Here is a 22,309-nt window from a genome sequence, read left to right as displayed (position 1 = left end):
TTGAAACTAGGGTTAGGGTTTATTTAAGTGTTATGGTTCCAAATGACGGTTTGTTTACGGTTTCAAGACAGTGTTGGGGTTTGAAATGAGGCTTTCAAGCAATGGTTGCTGTTAGGGTTTCAAGCCTGGGTTCAGGTTTCAAATTGGGGCTTCTTGTCCAGAATGCTGACCTGGGCATTGATGCATGTTTTATTTTACGAAATGACGATTCTATTTCGAGCGCATGAATGAGCCGTGCGTGTGCGCGTGTGTCCGTGTAACTACAGCGTGCGCTCGTGCAAGCGTCACGTGTTGTTTTATTTTTCCCTTCCAGACTCCACATTCGCTAATCCCGCCCCTTTTGCCAACATTCCCCCACGGGCCGGGATTACACGGGATTAGCGCGGCTCCCTCCTGTCGCGCAACATGACGACGTGCGTGCGTGCGGATGCGCTCGCTCATTCATTCAAAAATCCGAATGGGCTCGAATGCCTCATTGACGACAAATTAGGGCGTCAAATTAGGACGCCCGGGGAGGGGCTCGCTTTTCTTTTTTTTCCGGACAAATGTGTTGCGTAGCAACCCGGAGATAAAGCCAGGTGCTGTGACGTCATCGTGACTTCATCCTGATTTTGGGAAGTGACCTTGAAAGTTAAGAGAAGACAATGTACTCAAATGAAGGTTTCAAAGCAGGATTAAAGTTTTGAATCAGGGGTTCAAGCCTGTTAGGGTTGGATTGGAAAACCCCGATTCTAAACCTGAATCCTGATTTGAATCCGAATCAGAATCATCTTTATTTGCTGAAGGAATTTGTCTCCGGTAGCTGGAGCCGCTTTAGTACGACAACAGACAGCCGCCGTGACAAACAAAATACAAAAATACAATACAAAACACAGTACGGGGAGTCACTGAGCAATGAAACTGCGCCACTAGTGTGATGAAACTGAAACCGTGACGATTGTGCAAATGGTGCAGAGCCCTCAGGAAATGTTAGCAGTTTAAAGTGATCTGGAATCTGGAACAGTGACAATTAAAACCCTCCTTTGAAAGGCTAATCTTCTGAGGTGGGTCCTCCGGGGGAGGCGGGGTGGGGGGGGGGGTGGGGCGTCGTACGTCACCTCCAAGGCTATCGCAGATGCTTCGGCCCCATTCGACCAGCCGCCGCCGTTGCCGTTTCTCGTTGCACGGCATCATATGTGTTTATAAAGGGCTTGTTGTTGTTCGCAGTGTGCTAATATGTATACCTTATTATTTGAGTGTATCGATTTTGTATGAAGTATTTTATTGTATTGGGGAGCAGCTCAGGCGTCGTACGTGTCAACGACTTGCTTTTGATAGTATGTCAATATGTTTAAGAACATGCAAGTAAATGCTTGTTGCTGTCAAATAATAAAATCGTTTCTCTTATTTCTGTTGGCTTTTGCACATTGTTGGCCCATTTGGTTCCACATTTATTTATAAACTGGTTTAAAAATGATCAATGTAGTATTACTTATTAGCTTAGTGTATTGATTGTGTATAAAGTCTCTCAGCATTCATTTATCATTCATTCATATTCAACACTTTGATTATGGACCACTATCAAAAGCAAGTACGACGCCCAAGCTGCACGGCTTCGAAGCGGAAGTGACGCAATCTCCGCCACGTCCGTCGGTGGACGCTCAAACAGTAACCTGAAGATGTCATTGAACTGGAGTGTTTGATTTTTTTATGTTAGATTTACAAACTCCCAAAAAATCAACACAAAACAAAAACGCTCAAACAGTAACAATTCATCTGCACACAAAGTCAGTAGAAATCTGAAAACGGGCGTAGGGAGAATGCTCATCCTTCCATTTTCTTTCTTTTTTTAAATTCCATTTGGAAGTGAACGCTCAAATTCGAGAGAGACATTATACACAGACACTAAAGTCACAAGTTTTTTTTATGTATATATATGAACATACTGCGCATTACCCACGAATAAAAACAAGGCGTTTTTACAACACGAAACGGCAACGGCAGCTGGCCGATGAGGTCAACACACAAGGGGAGTGACATAAAACCTGCCTCGGAAGTGACGTAGCCCCGCCGATGCAGCAGCCTAGGAAGTGACGTAACCTGCGCGCGTCCTTTCTCAAAAACGGCTCTCGATGATGACGCGGAAGTAAACTTCCATGGCGACGAAGGACGTTTTTGAGACTTTTGTTCTTTTAATTTGCTTTAAAAATGATGCAGAAAGTGTTTTGCTCGATTTCTCAAAGTAAAAAAAAAGATTTAAAAAGTGTTTTGTTTATTCATCTAAAGAAAGACTCAAAAGAGTGTCACAGACTCCGTCAAAAGGATAAATGACGCGCTTCGAGGGGGTCATGTAGCTTAGCTTAGCTTGGCGCGGCACACAACCACAAATAATTCCAGTAAAACAATCAAAAGTGAGCGACAACCAGACTAGCTGAGGTTAGCTGGTGGCGGACGAGATCATGTGGAGACGAGGCGGCACAAGCGACGCTCTGGAGCGGGCTCAGGCGCTGCTGCTGTCCGCCAAGAGCAACAAAAACAACAACAAGCGACGAGTAGACGACGAGCATGCGGTGAGTCCGTTGGCATCTTTTTCCCAAGCAAACATTCAGATGATTCTGATGTCCTCCGCGAATGAAGGTTGAGCGTTTAAAGCCACGGTTAAGGTATTCAAGTTAGGGTTTGAAACAAGAGTTTGAGTTTCAAGTCAGGATTATTGCAGGGCATTGATGACCATTCCGGAGTTTTGGTTAAGTGTGATCTTTTTATGCAGTCGTTCGGGAACGCGTCCGTGCCGTCGCAGGTGTCGGCGCTAAACAGGTCGTCGCGAGTTCGATGCGGCCCCGCCCTCGCGTCGCTCTCGTCATGACGCGTTTGCGGCAGTTTCAAGAATTGAATGCAAGCGGACAGAAGTGGCGACAAGTCGCAAGTAAGTCTCAAGTCTTTGCCATCGACTCGAGACCAGCTAGTCGCGAGTCCTGCACTTTGACTTTCAAGTCCTTTCACCGACAAAATGTAAAAATATATTTGAACATATCGCGATATATATACAGTTGCACAAGCAGTTGTAAATAGAGAAAGCTACAAAGTGTTGGTTTTTTTTCAGTGCTTTGGTCAAAGTAGCAAATCTTTTCAAGTCCGAGTCGAGTTGCGAGTCATCAAATTCACGACTTGAGTCCAAGTCATGTGACTCGAGTCCACACCTCTGCAAACGGCCGCCATTTTCTTCTTCTTCTTCTTCGTTGTGAAGCATCATCTATTGCTTCTCCTGCGTCCGCCGTTGCTTCTCACACGTGTCTGTGATGTTGAACAATTGTGACGTTTGTCGTCTTTTGATGAGGTACGGGTCGGATGAGCCCCGCGAGCGTTCATATAGACTCGCGTCGGATACATATCCCATTTAAATCTGCATATGAAAGAGGCCTGGGTCAGATATGACACGAAAACTCAAATCTGTGTCACATTGGTCCAAAAAATGGCAACTGGGCTGCAGTGTGAACGTAGCCTGAGACTCCGGTTTCAAATGAGCTCTTTTAGTGAGGGTTAGTAGTCTTTCAAACTAGTCGGTTAGGGTTTGAAATGAGCATTCCGAGAACGGGTAAGGTTTCAAAGAAGTGTTTTGGGGTTTCAAGGCCGGGTTCACGTTGAAGCGAAGACGGCGTTGCGTCCTTCCTCCCGACAGGACGTCAAAAACCGAGCCGCCACTCCAAACTCCAGCGAAGTCGCGGCGGACTCGAGCGAGCCGCTCGACTCGGCTTCGCACCGAGGCGGATCGACGACCCCGCCGGCGCGCTCGCCCGAGGGGAACCGCCACCCGGCGGCGGCGGCGGGAGGAGGAGGAAGTCGCTTCTTGAAGAAGCCGCCGTTTCCGCTCGGCAGCAAATCGGCCGAGACGTCACTCGTGGACGGCAGGTGTGTAAAGGTGGGCGGAGCTAACTGCTGGCAGAGCTGCCAACTTCTTTCTCCTCCTCCTCCTCCTTTCTTCGTCTCCTTTCTCCTCATTCCTCCTCTTCCTCCCCTTAATTCTCTTCCTTTCTTGTTCTCCTCAATTCTTCAACTCCTCTGTCTTCTTCCTCTTCCTTAATTCTTCCTCCTTCCTCCATTCCTTTCCTCCTTGTTTGGCGCTTTTCCGAGATGAGTTTGCTTGGCCTGCTAATTTTGTACCACTGTCTTTTGGGTGAATTTCCCGCGCTCCCGGCAGTCGGGGGACGACGCGCTTCCTCGGGAAAAAGACAACGGGGTCTCCGGAGGATCCCGGGGGGGAATCCGGGCCCAAACCCGCCGAGGCCTCCCTGCTCGAATGGCGCGAAAGTGTGGACAGCGATGAAGAGGAGGTGATGAAGCTCTTGGGAGACCACAACTCGACGAGGTCTTCGTCGAGGAGCAGAACGAGCCTGGTACCGCTTACGTCTTCTTTTGTTTGCCGCTACCGAATCGCTCCCTCCGCGCGATATAGTCGCGTAGTCGGCCGTTTTGCGGGGCCGACATTGTGCCCTCAGTGTATCCCATGATGCATCTTGTTCGGAGGTAGTGGGTAGGACTACGTCGATCGTATTAGCTGTTACTCGATTCGTCGTTTCAGCCCCGACAGCTACAATGCTTCTATAGTGACGAGGGAGTCGGGAACGAGTCGATGATTCCCGCCAGAGCCGCTTATTAACTTCGACTCCGTCGGCTCGATTAGCGCTTATTCGATGAATCGTTTCAGCCCCGGGGCCGACTACATACTCGGCTCGACAGAAATCCGGCGACGAGTGAACCGACGGCCTTTTTCCAGACGTTCGGCCGAAGAAGTCAGAGGTCGGGCTCCCCTCCGCCTCGCCGGCCCTCCGGGGACAGCCGCCCCTCGTCCCGCTGCGGCCGCGGTAGCCCCCTGCCCGAGAAGGGGGGCCCCCCCTCGTCGCCGCCACGCTCTTCCGCGTCGGCCCCGGAGGAGCTTCTCACGCTGGAAGGACTTTTCCCGCTTCCATCTGACGCCAGCGAGGCCAGCCAGGTGTCCTCGCACTGTGAGGCACGCACACACGCACTTAACAGCGGACACACAAAACATGCCCTAAAAGTGAAAGAGTTACACACAACACGATGCAAGACAAAGACAAACACACAGCACACCATGCACAAAATGTCAGATGCACACACACACACGCACATGCACTAAATGGCAGACACAGACACACTAAAAACAGACAAGACGCAGGAAAAGACACAACAAAGCTCCAAAACACAGACACATACACACAAAAAGGCAAAGACACACACTGAAAAACCAAAACACAGGTAACACACTAAATGACAGCAACACACCCACACACAACACTCTTAAGTAGAACACTCACACATTACACACAAACACACAGTACCAAGTATGTTGTTGTTGTGCGTGCAGTGGACTTCCAGCTGAATGTGAAGTCATTGGACGATGTCGGCTCCGCCCCCTCCGGAGACTCAAGCGGCGGCGCGGCGCCGCAGGTCGGCACTCGTCGTCGTGACGACGCCACTTTTTTAATTCCGTGGTTAAAATAATACAAATGCTCACATTCTGACGTGTCGCTGGCGTGCGCAGGCGGCGCCGGGCGAGCGCGAGGTCTCGGTCCAGGGGGTCGACTACGAGAGCGACTTCGAGAGCGGCGGCGGGACGGACGCCGACCGCGGAGGCGGCGGCGGACAGGTAACGCGCACGCACGCAACCCTTGTTTCACGACATGTAGAAGTGACGCGTTGCCTCCCGCTTCGAGTGTCGGCCTAACAAAAGCGCGCTGAACTTCTCCGAAGGGAGCGAAACCATCAAATACGGCTGCTGCCGGCATTGGGGCAGCTAACGAGCTAAGCGGTGGCTCACTCTGTCTACAACATTCGCACAGGTTGGAGATTAATAATGGTTAAAAAGAAGGAGAAATTCATAGTGAAGTTCATAAAAAGTCAAATGTGAATAGAATCAAAGTTCAGAGACGAGCTCAGACGCCTCACTCCACAAATAACTTGTTAGCTTCTTTTAAAGTAGGGACGCCTAAACCTGTTCTTCTAAGGTCCACATGCAGAAAACTCAAAGGAGACAAGGGCCACTTTTGACATCTTTAACCAATCCATCAGTGGAGGTAAAGATTTGTAAAGCTATAATATGTACATTTTTATATATAGTTAAAAAGTAGCTATGTAATGAATTGGGGTGGCCAGTGGCATAACTGAATGAATGAATGTGATTGGCTGAAAACAAGCACGGGAGAAATGAGCGCAAACTCCTCCTTCTTTGCCACCCAGTGTACACAGTAAGTACTGCAGTACAATGCAGGCGAACGACATGGACGGACTGTGTGAAAAGTTCATTTTAGTCGAAGAGAATGGATGACACCACTTATTTAAAACATGCAAACCTTTTTTGACCCGGCCCCCTAAAAGAATTGGAATTGGAATTGAAACAGAAATTGATCAAATTCAAATGATGTCCTCGGGCAAGACGCTGAACCCCAAATTCCTCCCGTTGAGCCTGGCAGCAGCTGCCGGTTAGTGGGTGAACGTGAGCCCCTGTAAAGCGCTTTGCCCACCGGGTTGCTGCAGTTAAAGCGTGAAAGAAGCGCCATCCGTTTCCCCTTCACATGAATTCAAGCAAGCGCACACCCGCGCTCACAATCACTCACACGATCTCTCCCAGGTGTCGGAACACCTGCCGGGCGATGACGAGGAAGGGGTCGCGTCGTCGATGCTTTCGTCCGAGGCGAGGACAGACGGCGAGGACGCGAGCGCCCCTACGACGTCGTCGCGCGGTCTCACGGCGCGCGCCGGATCTCTCAGCCGCGCGCCCTCGCAGCCCGCCGCCCGTTTAAAAGACGCGGCGGCGCAGACGGACGCCGACGTGCGGTGGGCCCGGGCCGGGGTTCCCGGCGCTCCGGCGGACGCGTTGGCGCTGACGGAGTCGGCGAAGCGGCGGCTGGCCGTCGCGCGCCGCACGGCCCGAAGCGGCCGGGGGAAACGCGACGACGTCGTGCGCGGCCTCGGCCCGCCCGCCTACACGTACGCCACGCTGAGGCGCACCTTGGAGGTAGTTGCGGGCACACGTTTACTGGCACAATCTCTCACGCGCATGCACCCGCTCTCTCGTTCAATCTCACGTGAACTTACCGTCACGCAGTCTCTCCCGCGCCTTTACTCGCACTCAATCGCAGACTGTCTCGTCCGCTCTCGCAGATCATCCGGCAACAAACGCGGAGGTGAGCGAGCGGAGCGAACGTGACCGGTCGTCGGGCGGCCAATCGTGCGACTGGACGCGCGTGACGTCTGACGCGGTTTCCATTTTTCCTTCCTCTTTTTTACTCCCAAGGCTCCAATATTTTTGCGTTGTGCGACGACGCGCTTGGCAACCGTCGCTAGCGGCTCCTCATCATCGAGGTCGTTTTGCCGTCTGTCGCGCGGCGGCGATATCGAACGCCGCCGGCGCTTCGGCTCCGATTTCGTTCCCACGTCTGTCGTTTGTTGCAAGCGGCGGCAGACGGCGTCAAAACGGACGGCGGCGGATCGAATCTCAGCTGTAGAATCGTGTGACTGGCTTCTAGTGTACCGATTTGATTCCTTTTGTACACAGACTCGCTTGCGTGTCGTTAATGTGATGATGTCCGAGTATTAAAGTGGCAGGGAAGCGCTTTTTGTTGTTTTTCCCAAATGCAGTCGATATGTTTCAAGGTCATTGTGAAAACATGCAAAGACCGAGAACAATATTGTACTGCGTCGCGGAGGGAAATTTGCTCGGAGACTGCCTCTCCGCAGCCCGCGAGAGCATGCGCGTCGCTGGGAATTCTCTTCTCCCCGCTCACGAACCGTGTGAGGGGAGGAGTTTGTTCCGGGGGGCGGGGTTTTCAGAGTATTCGGTGACACGCCCGCAGCATCCGCCAGCTGAAAGAATGTCTCCCTTCTTCGTTTGGAAGCCCGATTTCACATACTTTGAATTCATTCATTTATTTTTCCAGTTGACATTTTTTCTGTGGTGTGACATTTACAAGACGTTTTTTGCATCATACGTGGGACATTAAATCTTTGTGTCTTTAACATGATGTCAAGTGACTTTGAGGTCAATAGTTTAATAAATAATTGTGCACCCGCCACCCATCAAATGTGAAATTGCAAAAATGCTCTGGAATAAATTGTGAAATGCGGAATCGAGGACGAATGTGAAACCTCATTATGAATTCTATTTGAAGTTGCAATGCTTTCAAGAAATGTGGAAGTTGGAGGTAAATGGGAGAATTTGTAAAAATGTAGGAATTTTAGTGTGGTGTGGAAAATAAAAGTCTGAATCAGTCAAGAACTGTTAGAAAGGATGATATAAATTCAATGTGGGAATTTTGTAAAAGATTGAGACACTGAAAGGTTGAATTTGGGTAATGATGGAAAGTCTTAAGTGGTCATGTTGGAATGGGAAATGTTAAAATTATGCAAAATCTTAAAAAAAAAAAAGTTCCTGAGGTGATTTGAAAGAGTTGAACATTTTGAATAGGAATGATGAGCATTTGTTGAATGGCTCATTGTTTTTGGGTTTTTCGGGGGGGCTCTAAAAAAAAAAAATGCAATGTGAGAAATACTGCGGATAATCTGAGTTTTGGAAATTTTGAATGATCAGTCTGTTGAGAAAAGGACTTGGGCATCAGAAAAATGGAAAAACAATTCAATGTCAATTTGTGTAGAATAATGCACAAACGCTCTTCAGCTTTCACATCATTATGTCAAAACTGCAGAAAATAAAAATGTCGTCAAGAGGGCGCCACATGACCGACCGGTTAGCACATCTGCCTCACAGTTGTGAGGTAGCGGGTTCAAATCCCGGCCCCGCCTGTGCGGACGTTGCGTCTTCTCCCCGTGCCTGCGCGCCTTTTCTCCGGGCACTCCGGTTTCCTCCCACATCCCGAAAACACGCGTGCGACGTTCATTCATTGAGAGAGAGAGAGAGAGAGAGAGAGAGAGAGATATATATATATATATATATATATATATATATATATATATAAGTTACTAAGAGAATGGATGATTAACCGAAGGAAGGAAGCATTTGAATGATTTTGTGAAAAAGAACTGAACGATTCAGTGAACTAATCTTAACGAATGGAATCAAATGATTCGGTACACTCCAGAAGGGCCGTGCCCATCACGGGTTAGCAAATGGATGGATTAAGTTCATTGAACAAATACATTTATTTGATTCAAACTCAGTCATGTCGTTGCACAGATGGGAAAGTTGCGTTCCCCTCCCCCCCCTTACCATTGAGGAGACCTCCCGTTCAGCCCCCCCCCCCCCAAAAAAAAAACAAAAAAACAAACAAACCCTGGTGCATGCAGTGAGTAGAAATTAAAACAGCGGTCACGTGAGCCACTTCCATCAGGGCGAAGTGCTTCTGCCGGCCGCCCTCGCGGTTGAACTCGACGGCCGCCTCGTGCCCACGGCCGTCGGGTTGTCCGGGGACGACGGCGTGGGGCGGTCGGGACGAGTCCCAGACAGCTCCTCGCTGCTCGGTTCTGCGTTACCAGAAAAGTGACGACAACTCAAACGTCGACTATGCGGATGGGGGCGCCTCAACGGCGGGAGCCAAAAACCACCACGTTTAAAAAGCCACCGTGTCAAAAGCATTGTTTTTCAAGTAAGTTACATTTTACACGAACGTAAAAAAAAACTGATGGGAGAACTTCAAAGTTTGGAGATGAATCTTTTAAGTAGCAAGTAAAAAAAAAAGGAGAACCACAAACAACACATTTTAGATCCAAGTCAACATGCAAAACCGGATTCAAGTAAAAGGAGTTGAAGCATGTCAAAAACTGAAGAACCAAGTCAAGTCTTGTGCATGTTCGGATAAAGACGCATATGTTCACGGTCCACTAAAAAGCTTGGTCTGTATTCAAAGTTAATTTTACAAGTGTTAAAATACAAAAAACTTGCAGATGGGAAACTGTCAGTATGGCAATAAGAACCAAGACAAAACAGTCAAGAGCAGCATCAAGCAAAGTCAAAAAAAAAAATACAAAAAAAGATCAGGGGAGACAAAAATGAATAAAATAATTCCCAAGTTGGGCAATGCATCTCTTAAGTCAAAAAAAAAGAACCCAAAACCTGGAGAACACCCCATGAAGAGCCGCATCAAATAGGTTCCAAAGAAAGTCAAGCCGAAATCCAAAAATGGAGTACAAGTTCTGCGATTGGCTGGCAACCAGTTCGGGGTGGACCCCGCCTCCTGCCCGATGACAGCTGTTTACAAAACTAGTTTTTTCATTTTAAAAAAGCTTATTTTTCCCAAGCAATGCGCATAGTATGCTGGGTTTTTTTTCAGAAAATGTTTGTTATTTTATAAAAAGAAATTGCAGAAAAGTTGGAGCTATCATTTGTAGACCAAAGTCATATTTTGGGAGATATATGTAGTAGTTTTTCCATAATTTGTTTTGTTTTCCAAAAATCTTTTTTTTCAAACAATATTTCTATTTTAAGGGAAAAGCTTTTTTCAAGAATTCTTTATCATTTTTTCCCCCAGGAAAAGTTGTTTTCATCAAATGAAAAGTAATTTTCAACGAAAATGTTTTTATTTTCCAAAAACAATATGTTCTAAAAAGGAAAAAAGAAAAGCTATTTTTTCGGATTTTGTTTTATTTATGTTTTTGAGAAAAGTTTATTCATTTATCAGGAATTGGCAATTTTTTCCCAAAATATTTTTATTATTAAAAAAAAAAAAAAAAAAGTGTTCATTTTATTAACAATTTGAGAAAACAAATCTTCCGAAAACATTTTTTCCAAAGAAATAATCTTATTTTCCAAGAACAAAAGTTTTGTTTTCCGCAGGTCATTACGCCACCGTTCAGATCCCCGCGAGGCAAAGCGCTGTCTCGACCATCACGTCGATCTGCGCAACTGACACACACGCACACGCGCACGCGCACACGCACACACGGTTTCAGTGTTACATTCTCAGCTGTGTGAGGGGAAGCGCTACGGAAAATGGATGGATGGAGAATGTTCAGTCATCCGTTTGTGAGCTCACGCTGACGCGCACTTGGGTTCTGCGGCAGGATAATGATCCAAAAGAAGCTTTCAAGCGGTTTCGGGCGAGGCTGCGCAGGAATGGGTCGTCACGCGAAGCGGCATTTGGAATTTCTGGATTTGAATCACAATGAATCAAATAACAACAGACTACTTTATTCTGACAAGAGCTGAGCAGGCCGACCTCACATCCGACTGTCGCAGCTCGGCTCGCTATGTACGCTGCACTCCTGCTTTCTGGGTTGGCGTCTCAACGTTACGTCTCACCGTTTTGAAAGCAAGTTCGCCAACATTGGTTGCTCGACAAGACAAAGTGCGTGCGTGCGTGCGTGCGTGCGCAGCTCACGCGCTCCGCGGATATGGCCGGCGTGGCCAAGCTGACGGCGACCATCACCGAGCAGCTCAGCGCCATCAGGAAGATGGCGAAGTAAAGGTAGTGCACCCGAGTCAGCACCGAGGGACGGAGGTCGGGCTCGCCGCACGCCGGAACCTCGTACGTGAACTCCAGAACCATCCGGATCAAGCCCACCGCCAGACCCGCCATCAGGCCCCAGAACGCACCCTGGCGCATACGCAAAGGGAATGGAAAAATAACAGAAGCAACAGCGAGTGTCAAAATAAGGACTCACTTGCTCGTTGATACGCGGCCAGAAGACCGCTAAGCCGAAGACGGCGGTGATTGGCGGAGCCAGAAAGCTGACCGCCGATTGGGCATATTCAAACAGGTGTCCGCTGTTAGCGGATTGGATGACGGGAATCCACAGGATGCTGACGACCACGAGCACCAGGATGAACACCCTGCACGGGCAGAACGTGTGACGGCGCACGCGATGGACACGCAGGGGCGCGAAAACGGCGAGCGGCACCTGCCAACGATCACGAGCTCCATCTCTGAGGCGGCGGTAAAGGTCCAGAGCGAACAGGGCGGAGCTGCTGTTGAAAATGGACGTCAGCGACGACAGCAGGCCGGCAAACATCACGGCCAGCATCAGGCCGCGAACACCTACGCGCGCGCGCATCACGTATGTCGTGTACTGTAATGTTATTTGTGTGTGTACGCTGGTGTATGCGTTTGGGACAGGGGCTCACGCTCACCTACTGGCATGAGCTCCACCACCAGTTTGGGGTACGCGATGTTGGAGCAGCCCACCGGAGTTCCACACACACGCTGACACACGGCTGGATCCACACAAGCCACCTCATCTACACGCGCACACAAAACACACACACAGTCATCCCATGCACACGCGTACACGCTGGTTGCGTGTGTGGTGCCTGACCTGGGAACAGTGCTCTGCTGATCATGCCTGGCATGACAATGAAGAACATGGGGAATACTTTGAGGTAACCTCCTAACACGCTTCCTCCTTTGGCGTGAGACAGCGAACGCGCAGCCAGGGACCTTTGAACTGTCACCTACACGCACACACGCACAGGAATAGACCAGTGTGGATTAGACCAGATGACGACACACCGGACTACACAACACCAGCCCGGACAGACGAGCGAGGCTAGATTAGGCTAGGCGAGGGGTAGACTAGACTAGACTAGAATAGAATGGAGTCGACTGGGTTGGACCAGAACATAACAGACCATAAGAGACCGGGCCAGACCAGACAAGAGTAGATTAGAGTAGACCGCATTTTTGGATCGAGTCCATACTGAAAAAGGCCCAGCAGAGGATGTACTTCCTGCGGCTTCTGAGGACGCACGGCCTGCCGCAGGAGCCGCTGAGGCGGTTCTACACAGCGCTCATCGAATCAGTTCTTTGCTCATCCATCACAGTCTCGTTTGGTCCTGCTACAAAGAAGGACAAAATCCGACCGCAACGGACAGCTGAAAAGATTATTGGTACCCCCCTACCCACTTTTGAGGACTTGGACACTGCAAGAACTAAGACAAGAGCATACAAATTCTTTTGGACTCACCCCACCCCGAGACCATCTTTTCCAGCTCCTTCCCCCTGGTAGGCGCTATTGAACAACGGACACTAAAAACAGCAGGCTCTCCAAGAGCTTCATCCCCCTTGGCTTTAACCTCTTTAACAAATTGTCACACTGGGATCAATAAAGTTGTCCGAATGTGAATCTAAACAGTTGACCCATCATTTCATAGCGGCTTGGTTGCTGTAGTACTAAAGTGGCTACAACTACCACAGAGAAATTCCCTGTGTGGTTTAACACAGTTGGCTAATAAAGATGACACTAATTCTGATTCTGACGAACAGAGGAGCTTGACCAGTCCCAGAGCAGACTAGACCGGTTTAGCTTGGCACAGTTTAACATAGCTTAATGTGTTCTTACCTGGTCAGTGCACCACACCCAGGTTGCGATGATGGTGAGTCCGAAGATGAGTCCCGGCCAGGGCAGGTCTGAGGACAAAGGGTCTCGAAACATGTGGAAGGCGTCGGGGCGAGGGAGGTGACAGGCGGTGTTGGCCGCCGTCGCCGTGGGAATGGACGACATGTAAACGTCCGTCAGACCCTCATACCAGCCCACTCTGGAGAACGCTGGCAAATAAACACACTTCACTTCCTGTTTGTGTGTGTTTTTGTGTGCGCGTGTCATACCGATGAACATGAGCGTGAGGGCTCCTCCCACCATGATGACAGTTTGGAATGCGTCAGTGTAGATGACAGCCGCCAAACCTCCTGCACGCAGTTAGCACATGTTAGCGCGTCCTGTTGCTATGCTACACGACAATCACAAGATGAGACTGGAACAGACAAGTCTAGTCTGGTGTAGTCTGGTTTTAGTCTGTTCAGGTCTAAAATCAGTCCACGTGAGAGCGCAGCACTTCGACAACAACGCGAGTCGCCATGAAGCGGAAGAATACAAGCTGACGCAAGTCATTTTTGTAGTCCCGGAGAAAGAGGACTTCCGGTCGCCAGATTAAAACGACGTCGTGTGCGTATGTTGCGTGCGCGCACACCGTAGCAGGAACACACATACGCACACAACAGTCGGGGGCCCACGGTTGACCCCTGGGGAACCCCCACAGATCAAATACCTGGGGAAAGAGGATGTCTGGTCGCTTGAGACTGTAATGCTAAAACCACGTGTGTTATGTTTGTGTTGCTTGTAAGTGTGTGTGTACCTGCCACAGTGTACACACACGTGACCAGCAGCAGAATTGCAGTCGACACGTACAGGTTCCAGCCGAAGGAAACTTTAACAAACAACGCTCCGGAGAAAAGGTCTGTCTGCGACACACACACATTGATTGTGTGTTGATGTGAAACATCCGCGTGCGTCTGAGCGTCCCGTACAGATAGTTTGGTGAAGATGTAGAGGACCAGGGACAAGACGGACACGTACATCTGGATCCTGCGTCCTCCGAAGCGCTTGGCCAGGTATTCGGGCATGGTCACCACCCCGGCCGCCACGTACACCGGGATGAAGATCCAGCCCAGAGCCACCAGGACCCACGCTGCCTACACACACAGGCAGCAGGGAGGAGTAAGGCGTGATAGAAGGAGGCGGTCGCATGATTTGGACATATTTATTGATTGATCGATTTACATTTAACTCGAAGCCACCCACAGCGATGCCACCCGCTGCTCCCGCTTCCGATGTTACTGGACATCAGAGATGCGCCAATCTGAGATGTGACGAAATGGATGGATGATTGGCTGAAGGAATGAATAGATGAAGAAAAGGCTGGCTGTATAGAGGGATTAGCCGTTGAATGAATGGATGGCGTATTGATGACTAAACAAATGAATGGACGAACGCATACATGGACGAATGGCTAAATGCAGATGATGAACAGATGAAGGAATGAGTGGATGGATATATGAATGAATGAGTGAATGAATGGCTTCATGTATGAATGGATTAATGAATGTATGGATGAATAAATGAAGGGATGGCTGAATTGGTAGATGTGCATGATGGAAGAAGGAATAGATGGATGATGTATGAATGAACGGTGGATGGCTCAATGGTTAGATGATGGACAAATGAATGAAAAACAGATGGATGGATCCAAAAATGAATGTACAATGATTGCGAATTAACAGATGAATGGGTAAATGAATGACGACTAGATGAAGGAATAATTGGATGAATGAATGGGTGGCTGGATAAATTCATGATTGAATGAAATAATTGATTGATGAATGTTATGTATATAGGAGTGAATAAAAAAATAGGTGGATAAATGGACAGAATAACAAATGACCAAACGTATTTGTGTGCCCGGAGGCGCCCGAGCTAGGTTCCAAGTTGTCGTACTCACAGGCCACCACGTCATGGATCGCCCGGCCAGGAAGTACCCGCCCACTGTGTTGGCCATTAGCCCTCACGGACGCCTGAGGACGAGACGGACGTCCGCATTTGGACACGACATCAGGTACGGCGTACTGGACTGAACATCACCCTCGTTGTAATCATCGGACCACCTCAAAAACTAGACCGGAGCACATTTTAGCAAACTAGACGAGACTAGACCAGACTAAACAGATTTCCGTTTTCAAATATCATCCGAAAAACGCTCCAGTACAATCCTGTGAAAAAGGTATTGGCCCCCTTCTCAAATTCATATTTTTGCATAGTTTCCCCACTTTCAGATGATCAAACAAATAGAACCCAAGTGAATTTAAAAGGCACTTTTTAAATGCTGATTGCATTTATTAAGGGGAAAAAATGACCTGGCGCTGTGTGGAAAAAAATAAGTGCCCCCCTTTATTCAATCATGAATGAATCACGACTTTTGGTTAATTTTCACTGATTACCTCCAGACCTGTTCAGTCACAAAAGATCTAAAAAAGCTGCAAGAAAATGACACGATCCGAGGAAATTCCAGAACAGTCTACGTATGAATTAATTGACATCTATCGGTCTGGAAAGGGTCACAAAATCCCTTTGGAAAGCTTTCAGATTCCAGCAAACCGTAGGGAGAGCCATTGTCCTCACATGTGCAAAACATGGAAGAGTGGTGAACCTTCCCAGGAGTGGCCGGCCTACAAAGATTACCCCGAGAGAACAGCAAGGACTCAACCGGGAGGACAACTTGGAAAGAACTCCAGGCCTCCCTTGCCTCAGTTAAGGTCAGAGTTCAGACACAACAATAAGGACGAGACTGCAGGGCAAAACCGGCCACCACGGCGGAGTTCCGAGGACAAAACCATTGCTGACCAAAAAGAACATAGAGGCTCGTCTTACTTTTGCAAAGACATTGAATGATTCCCAAGACTTTTGGAAGAATATTATATGGACTGACGAGATGAAAGTTGATCTTTTTGGAAGCCGTGTCTCTCGTTACATCTGGCGTAAATGGAGCACGGCCTTTCAGGAAAAGAACATCATACGAACGGTGAAACACGCTGGTGGTAGTATGATGGTCTTGGGCTGCTTTGATACTTCAGAACCTGGACACCTTTGCTGGATTGATGGAACCATGAATTCTGCTCTTGACCAGAAAATCCTGAAGGGGAATGTTCAGCCATCAGTTTGTGACCTCAAGCTGAAGCGCACTCGGGTTCTGCACCAGGATAACCAACTAAAACACACCGGCAAGTCGACTTGTCAATGGCTTAAACAAACCAAACGAAGGTTTTGGAGCGGCCTAGTCAAAGTCCAGACTTGAATCCGATTGAAATGCAGTGGCATGACCTTCAAAAGGCCGTTGATGCTCGAAACCCTCCATTTTTGCCGAATTCAAACAAACAACAAGAGTGGGCCCAAAATATCTCCAGAGAGATGGGAAAGACTTCGTGGTGCGAAAGACTCATTGGCAATTGTGGAAAACGCTTGATTTCAGCAGTTGCTGCTGAGGATGGCCCAACCTGTTCTTGTGTTTCGGGTGCCATTACTTTCCCACATACGGCCAGGTAACTTGGAATCGTTATTTTCCCTGAACAAATTCAATCATTTTAAAACAGGATTTGAAGTTCTTGATCTTAAGCTTGATCTGAAAGAATAAAGTGGGGAAACTGCAAAAATATCAGAATTTGAGAAGCGGGCCAATACTTTTTTCACGGCACTGTGCAGCTACCTGAAAAAAATGGACTTCTGTACAGTAACCAAGTACTTCATTTCCAAGTATTTGTACTTCAATACTTACAACCACTGAGCGCAACAGAGTGCGCGTGTACGTTTTTGCGAACAGACCCATATTCCGACGGCCATGACCAGGAGCAGGTAGACGACCACCACGACGATGTCGGCCGTCTCCATGGCAACTGGAGTGGGCGGCATTGCCGTGGTAACGGCTAGGACGGTGTCTGCAAGAGCCAAGGTCAACTTGAAGCAATTACACTTCCGGCTGGCGTTTTCAAGTCACTCAGTCGGCACTTGTCGCTCCGCTCGCCGCGACGTGGCGACGTGGCGTTCTGCTCAAGTCGTGCTGACCGCTCGGCAATATTTTTGTTTTGCTTATTAACATTAAACAATCAGTGAGCCCGAACAACCAGCTCTAGACTCGGCATCAGATTCTCACCAATGGTAACAACATTAACAATCATCTTATCACAACATATCATGAATGGATGGATGAATAAAGGAATGAATAAGTCAACAAATAAATGGATCAACATATAAAATAGTGAATGGATCAAAGCTGTGATTTTCAGGCTCCCTCTATTGTTATGCTAATGAAGCACTGCATGAAATACTCTACATATAACGCATACAGCCACCTTAAACGGTTTACTTTTTATACATCCAGTACAGTACTTTTTTTTTTTTTTTTTTTTTACTTCTCAAGGACATTACAGTACATTTTTAGGACGGTTCAGTTGTAATAAATTGGCATTCAACTTTTACCTGTTTGACAAATTTTATTGACGTCCATTTAAATTTTACCTGCAATACATTTTTTTAAAAAATCATTTAAGTAATTTTTGCAAATTTTCCTATTTTTAAACAGTTTCAATGTTCAAACTGTGCATAATGTTACAGTAGCTTATAAATCTACAATCAATCAAATCAATTATAAATCTACTTCTCGGGAATACAACCTCGTTTTTGGGTTACTGTATTTTAATGTTGGTCACTTTTTTTTTTTTTTTTGAAGTGGCACTTTGTGTAAAAGTGGATTCATGAATGGACGGATGGATGATGGTTAAGGCTGTACATTGACAGATGGAGGACTGGTTTGAATGGATTAATGAAAAGAGTTGCTGAATGAACGATTGAATGGATGGTTGGAGTGTCCCTGAGATCGGAAATCGGTCCGTTGTCAGCAAAAACAACGAGTATCGAATCCGATCGTACTGGATCTCGAATCACCGATTTGACCACTTACACAAGCAGTCCAGTCCATGCGGCGCTCCAGCACTTGAACCCAGCAGCGCCTGGAAGGCGTCCAGAGCCCACGTGATCACGACAACAGCTTGCTAAGGTGCTAACATAGTAGCAAGCAGCAGGTGTGAATGTTGCTTGCTTCAAGTCGTTTATTGACACTCAACTTGAAGTTGACTAAAGAACAAAATAATTGCACCTATTGAATGTTCAAATATACCAAAGACTTCGCTTCTTTCTTCGTTTTCGTTCACAAAAATCGCTAGCTTAAAGCTAACACAATAAAGGAAAAACACCATTGACGAGCTACGAAATTAGCAGTTGGCTAGCGGCGCTTATTTCTCTCAAAATAATGATTAGTACACCAACGCTGTACAAACACAGCTAACCAGGCAATAGAACACTCTCTGGCACATATTCGTCAAACTATGAAAAACGAGTTATCATAATATTCGATGGTGAGATTTTCTACATGGTTACCGCAAGTGTGTATCGCATTGCGTGCACCACACTGCCCCTCAGAGGCCAAGACGTGCATAGCAGGAACAGCGACTGTCAATCAAACTGAAGTCCAGTTGCAGCAAGAAATTCAAAAGTGGATTTCCTCACATGTGGAGAAAGCAAATGCTGTTCCCACCATATACTGACAGTCAAAGTAACTGAATTGAACTTCTATTGTTATTTTGCAATTTAAAAGTATATTTTGGATTATTTAGTGAGATGTTTCATGGGTTTTTAATTTTTTATTTCATCTATTCAAATGTTGAACACGCTTATGTTTAAGTTAAGCAGTGGTTATGTTGCAATTTAAACATATATTTTTATTAGTTTTATTAAAGTTATTTTTTTAGGATTTCCTAATATAATTTGTATACATTTTAAACATTTGAAGTACATTCTCCTTTTAAAAGTTACTTTTTATTAAAAAAAACTGACCCATTTGTTATTAACAAATGGGTCAGTTTTTTTCATACCGTTGCTGATTATTGTTCTCTGAGTAATATCACTTCATCAAACCTTCCATACTAAAAATAATGAAAGTAGCATATTTTCACGACCATAAGGCACGCCGTATTATAAGGTACGGTCTCAGTTACGGGGTCTATTTCTGTATTTAGCACATACATAAGGCGCACCGCATTATTGGGCGCAGGCATGGTAAAACATACGTTAGCTTAAAACATACGGTAGCATGTATGTTTTTAAAAAGGCAGCGGGAGCAAAACTGAGTTCGGTTGTACTTTATTGAAGTATTTAGCAATGTACTCACGTTATATTGGATCAATCCTCATCCACAAATCCATCAAAGTCCTCATCTTCTGTATCCGAAAGGAACATCTGGGCACGTTCTCCAACAAACACGCCGGGGTTCCCGCTCGTCATTGTCGGAGTCAGTCTCGTTGCCGGGGGCTGTTCAGCAATGATGCCGGCTTTCGCGAAAGCTCCGACAACGGTCAAAGCAGATACCTCAGCCCAAGCATCCACTTGCGAACCGTGGATTCGTTGATCTTGAATTCTCTCGCGGCTGCTCGATTCCCATGTTCCTCCGCGTAACTGATAGCTTGCAGTTTAAACTGTGCTTCGTAAGCGTCTCTCTTCGTAGGTGCCATTTTCGGGGGTCCTTAGCCAAACCGCTGTTGTTTTGCACAATGCACATACCGGCGCCATATACCTACTGGGGCGTGCCTTTAGCGTCCTCCTTCACGCGCACCCTTCTCCCTTTTCGTCCGCATGTTGTCCTCAGCCACGTCCGCCTTTCCGCTACATAAGCGGCGTGTTGGCTGGAAAAGCTCCCAGTCAGTCAAGCGGAGCGCTCATCAAAGTCACACAACATTTACAGATTTTGGAACTCGGTGCACACATAAGGCACCCCGTCTATTTTGGAGAAAATCTAAGACTTTAAAGTGCGCCTTATAGTCGTGAAAATACGGTATGCATGATTATTGCTGATATCGGATCGGACCGATATCGGCTAGAATTCAAGGCTGCAAAGTCGGTATCGGATGGAAAGTGAAAGAGTTGGAGCGGGACATCCCTAAAACGTATGTTTAAATGGACAAATGAGTGGATGGATGAAGGAATAAATTGAAGATCTCACCAAGATCATTCATTCATTCATTCATTCATTTTCCTCCGCTTATCCGAGGTGGGGTCACGGGGGCAGCAGCCTCAGCAGGGAAGCCCAGACTTACTTCTCCCCAGCCACTTCCAGGGTCTCCTCCCGGCGGAACGTGCCCGGAACACCTCACCGGGGAGGCGTCCGGGAGGCATCCTAATCGGATGCCCGAGTATTCAAGTATTCTCCCCACCGACGGCCGCCTCAGTAACGGAGGCCCGGAACACGGTCCACTCGGAATCCATGTCCCCCGCCTCCACCGAGACGTGGGTGAAGGTCTGCCGGAGGTGGGAGTTGAAACTCCTTCTGACAGGGGATTCCGCCAGACGTTCCCAGCAGACCCTCACAATACGTTTGGGCCCGCCGGGCCGCACCGGCATCTTCCCCCACCGTCGGAGCCAACTCACCACCAGGTGGTGATCGGTTGACAGCTCCGCCCCTCTCTTCGCCAGAGCGTCCGAGACGTGCGGCCGCAAGTCCGATGACACGACCGCAGAGTCGATCATCGAACGCCGACCTAGGGTCGGTGTCCTGGTGCCAAGTGCGCGTGTGGACACCCTTATGCTTGAACACGGTCTTCGTTATGGACAAGCCGTGACGACCACAGAAGTCCAATAACAGAACACCGCTTGGGTTCTGATCGGGGGGGGCCGTTCCTCCCAATCACGGCCCTCTAGGGCTCGCTGTCATTGCCCACGTGAGTATTGAAGTCCCTCAACAGAACGATGGCGTCCCCAGCGGGAGCGCTCTCCAGCACCCCCTCTAAGGACTCCAAAAAGGGTGGGTCCTCTGAACTGCTGTTTGGCGCATAGGCACAAACAACAGTCAGGACCCGTCCCCCCACCCGAAGGCGGAGGGAGGCTACCCTCTCATCCACTTGGGTGAACCCCGACGTACGGGCACCGAGCCGGGGGGCAATAAGTATACCCACACCTTTAGGACAACCAGAATAAGTCTTTATATATAAAAAAAAAATAAATAATAACAAGTAAAATAGACATTTAAAAGGCATGTAATAGATCAAATAGTTCTATTGCAAATAAATGATAAATATTCTGATGTTGATCAAATAAAAGGAAAGAAAAAAGGTGTCTGGCGCCTGAGGAGACGCAGTTTTTTTTTTGACAGTTGTCAAATTTCTTTGGCAGCCGAGTCTTAACTGTAATTATAACCTGCATGATCACGACTTGGCTGCCCGTTCTTGCTTGAACAATTAACCTTTGCGGAACGCAGGAAGAGGAAAAAAACGAAGAAAGATCACGAGCCAGAACCTTTGACTGCGAGGCGGACGGGGTAACCGCATACGCCGCTGTGATTCCCAAACAAATATTCATATTGCCATGTATGCTGTCGATTATTTTCTCGTACCAAACGACAGCCATAAACAAATGTCATCAATACTCTGTTTTCCAATTACTTTACAACCATATGGACTTCAGAACACACTATCAAATAAGAAACGTACACCAGACAGCAAAGTCATCACATTTGTGTTATCATGTCCTTTTTACTTCATTCTTGCACTTGGAAGGGAAAAGAAAAAAACAGAGAAAAGAATACAATAAAATAGAAAAAAATGCCAAGAGATTTCAAAAAAATCATTACAAGGCCGAAGAAAAAGAAAACTAAGAAAAAACGTTTTGTTAATAAATGTGTCCTTTTCTTTCTTCGACCTAAACACTAATTGAACACTGCTAAGTCTTTTTCCCCTCAACAGAATGAACAGTTTGCATGGTGGACTTGCATCCAAAACTGTTTTCCCGCAAGTCTACGTCTGATGGCGCCCCGTTTTATGACAGTGCCGAGCTTCTACGGACGTTTACGGGTGCGAGCGTTACGGCACGCGGCAGGAGCGTCATGGCCGAGAAGCGCTGCGATGCTAGCTTCCGCTTCAGTGGCAGGAAGAACACAAGACGCGATCCAACTCGCACGCCGAAAACCCGACAGGGAATCTGTACTGACCTTCTG

At 47.6% G+C, this 22,309-nt stretch overlaps 2 protein-coding genes across 6 annotated transcripts; one reads left to right on the top strand and one right to left on the bottom strand.

The window, feature by feature from the left end:
- The first annotated feature begins 2,065 nt into the window (after positions 1–2,065).
- Positions 2,066–8,889, top strand: LOC133405879 (caskin-1-like). 5 transcript variants are annotated; one of them, XM_061682890.1, is made up of 8 exons: positions 2,469–2,905; positions 3,609–3,888; positions 4,178–4,373; positions 4,685–4,982; positions 5,363–5,445; positions 5,540–5,644; positions 6,626–7,012; positions 7,159–8,889. In XM_061682890.1, the coding sequence occupies exons 1-8, from the start codon at positions 2,812–2,814 to the stop codon at positions 7,183–7,185; spliced, it is 1,470 nt and encodes a 489-aa protein (XP_061538874.1). In that variant the 5' UTR covers positions 2,469–2,811; the 3' UTR covers positions 7,186–8,889. The 5 variants fall into 5 exon arrangements, with proteins under 5 accessions (XP_061538871.1, XP_061538874.1, XP_061538873.1 ...); XM_061682887.1 differs by having other exon boundaries at positions 2,066–2,549; positions 3,659–3,888; positions 6,626–8,889; XM_061682889.1 differs by having other exon boundaries at positions 3,659–3,888; positions 6,626–8,889.
- A 499-nt stretch (positions 8,890–9,388) lies between these two features.
- slc5a9 (solute carrier family 5 member 9) lies at positions 9,389–18,865 on the bottom strand. The gene is given in 16 exon segments (XM_061682893.1): positions 9,389–11,543; positions 11,611–11,779; positions 11,848–11,877; positions 11,879–11,984; positions 12,077–12,184; positions 12,262–12,397; positions 13,285–13,490; positions 13,551–13,631; positions 14,078–14,183; positions 14,250–14,414; positions 14,503–14,545; positions 14,547–14,581; positions 15,221–15,274; positions 15,276–15,293; positions 17,095–17,207; positions 18,230–18,865. Coding segments are annotated over 15 exon segments (1,650 nt in total). The 5' UTR covers positions 17,182–17,207; positions 18,230–18,865; the 3' UTR covers positions 9,389–11,237.
- Positions 18,866–22,309: the final 3,444 nt, after the last annotated feature.

This window comes from Phycodurus eques, chromosome 8, assembly GCF_024500275.1.
Source record: "Phycodurus eques isolate BA_2022a chromosome 8, UOR_Pequ_1.1, whole genome shotgun sequence".
NCBI classification, from domain to species: Eukaryota; Metazoa; Chordata; class Actinopteri; order Syngnathiformes; family Syngnathidae; genus Phycodurus; species Phycodurus eques.
Note: the sequence above shows the minus strand (reverse complement) of the source record. Positions and strands in the feature narration are given on the sequence as shown.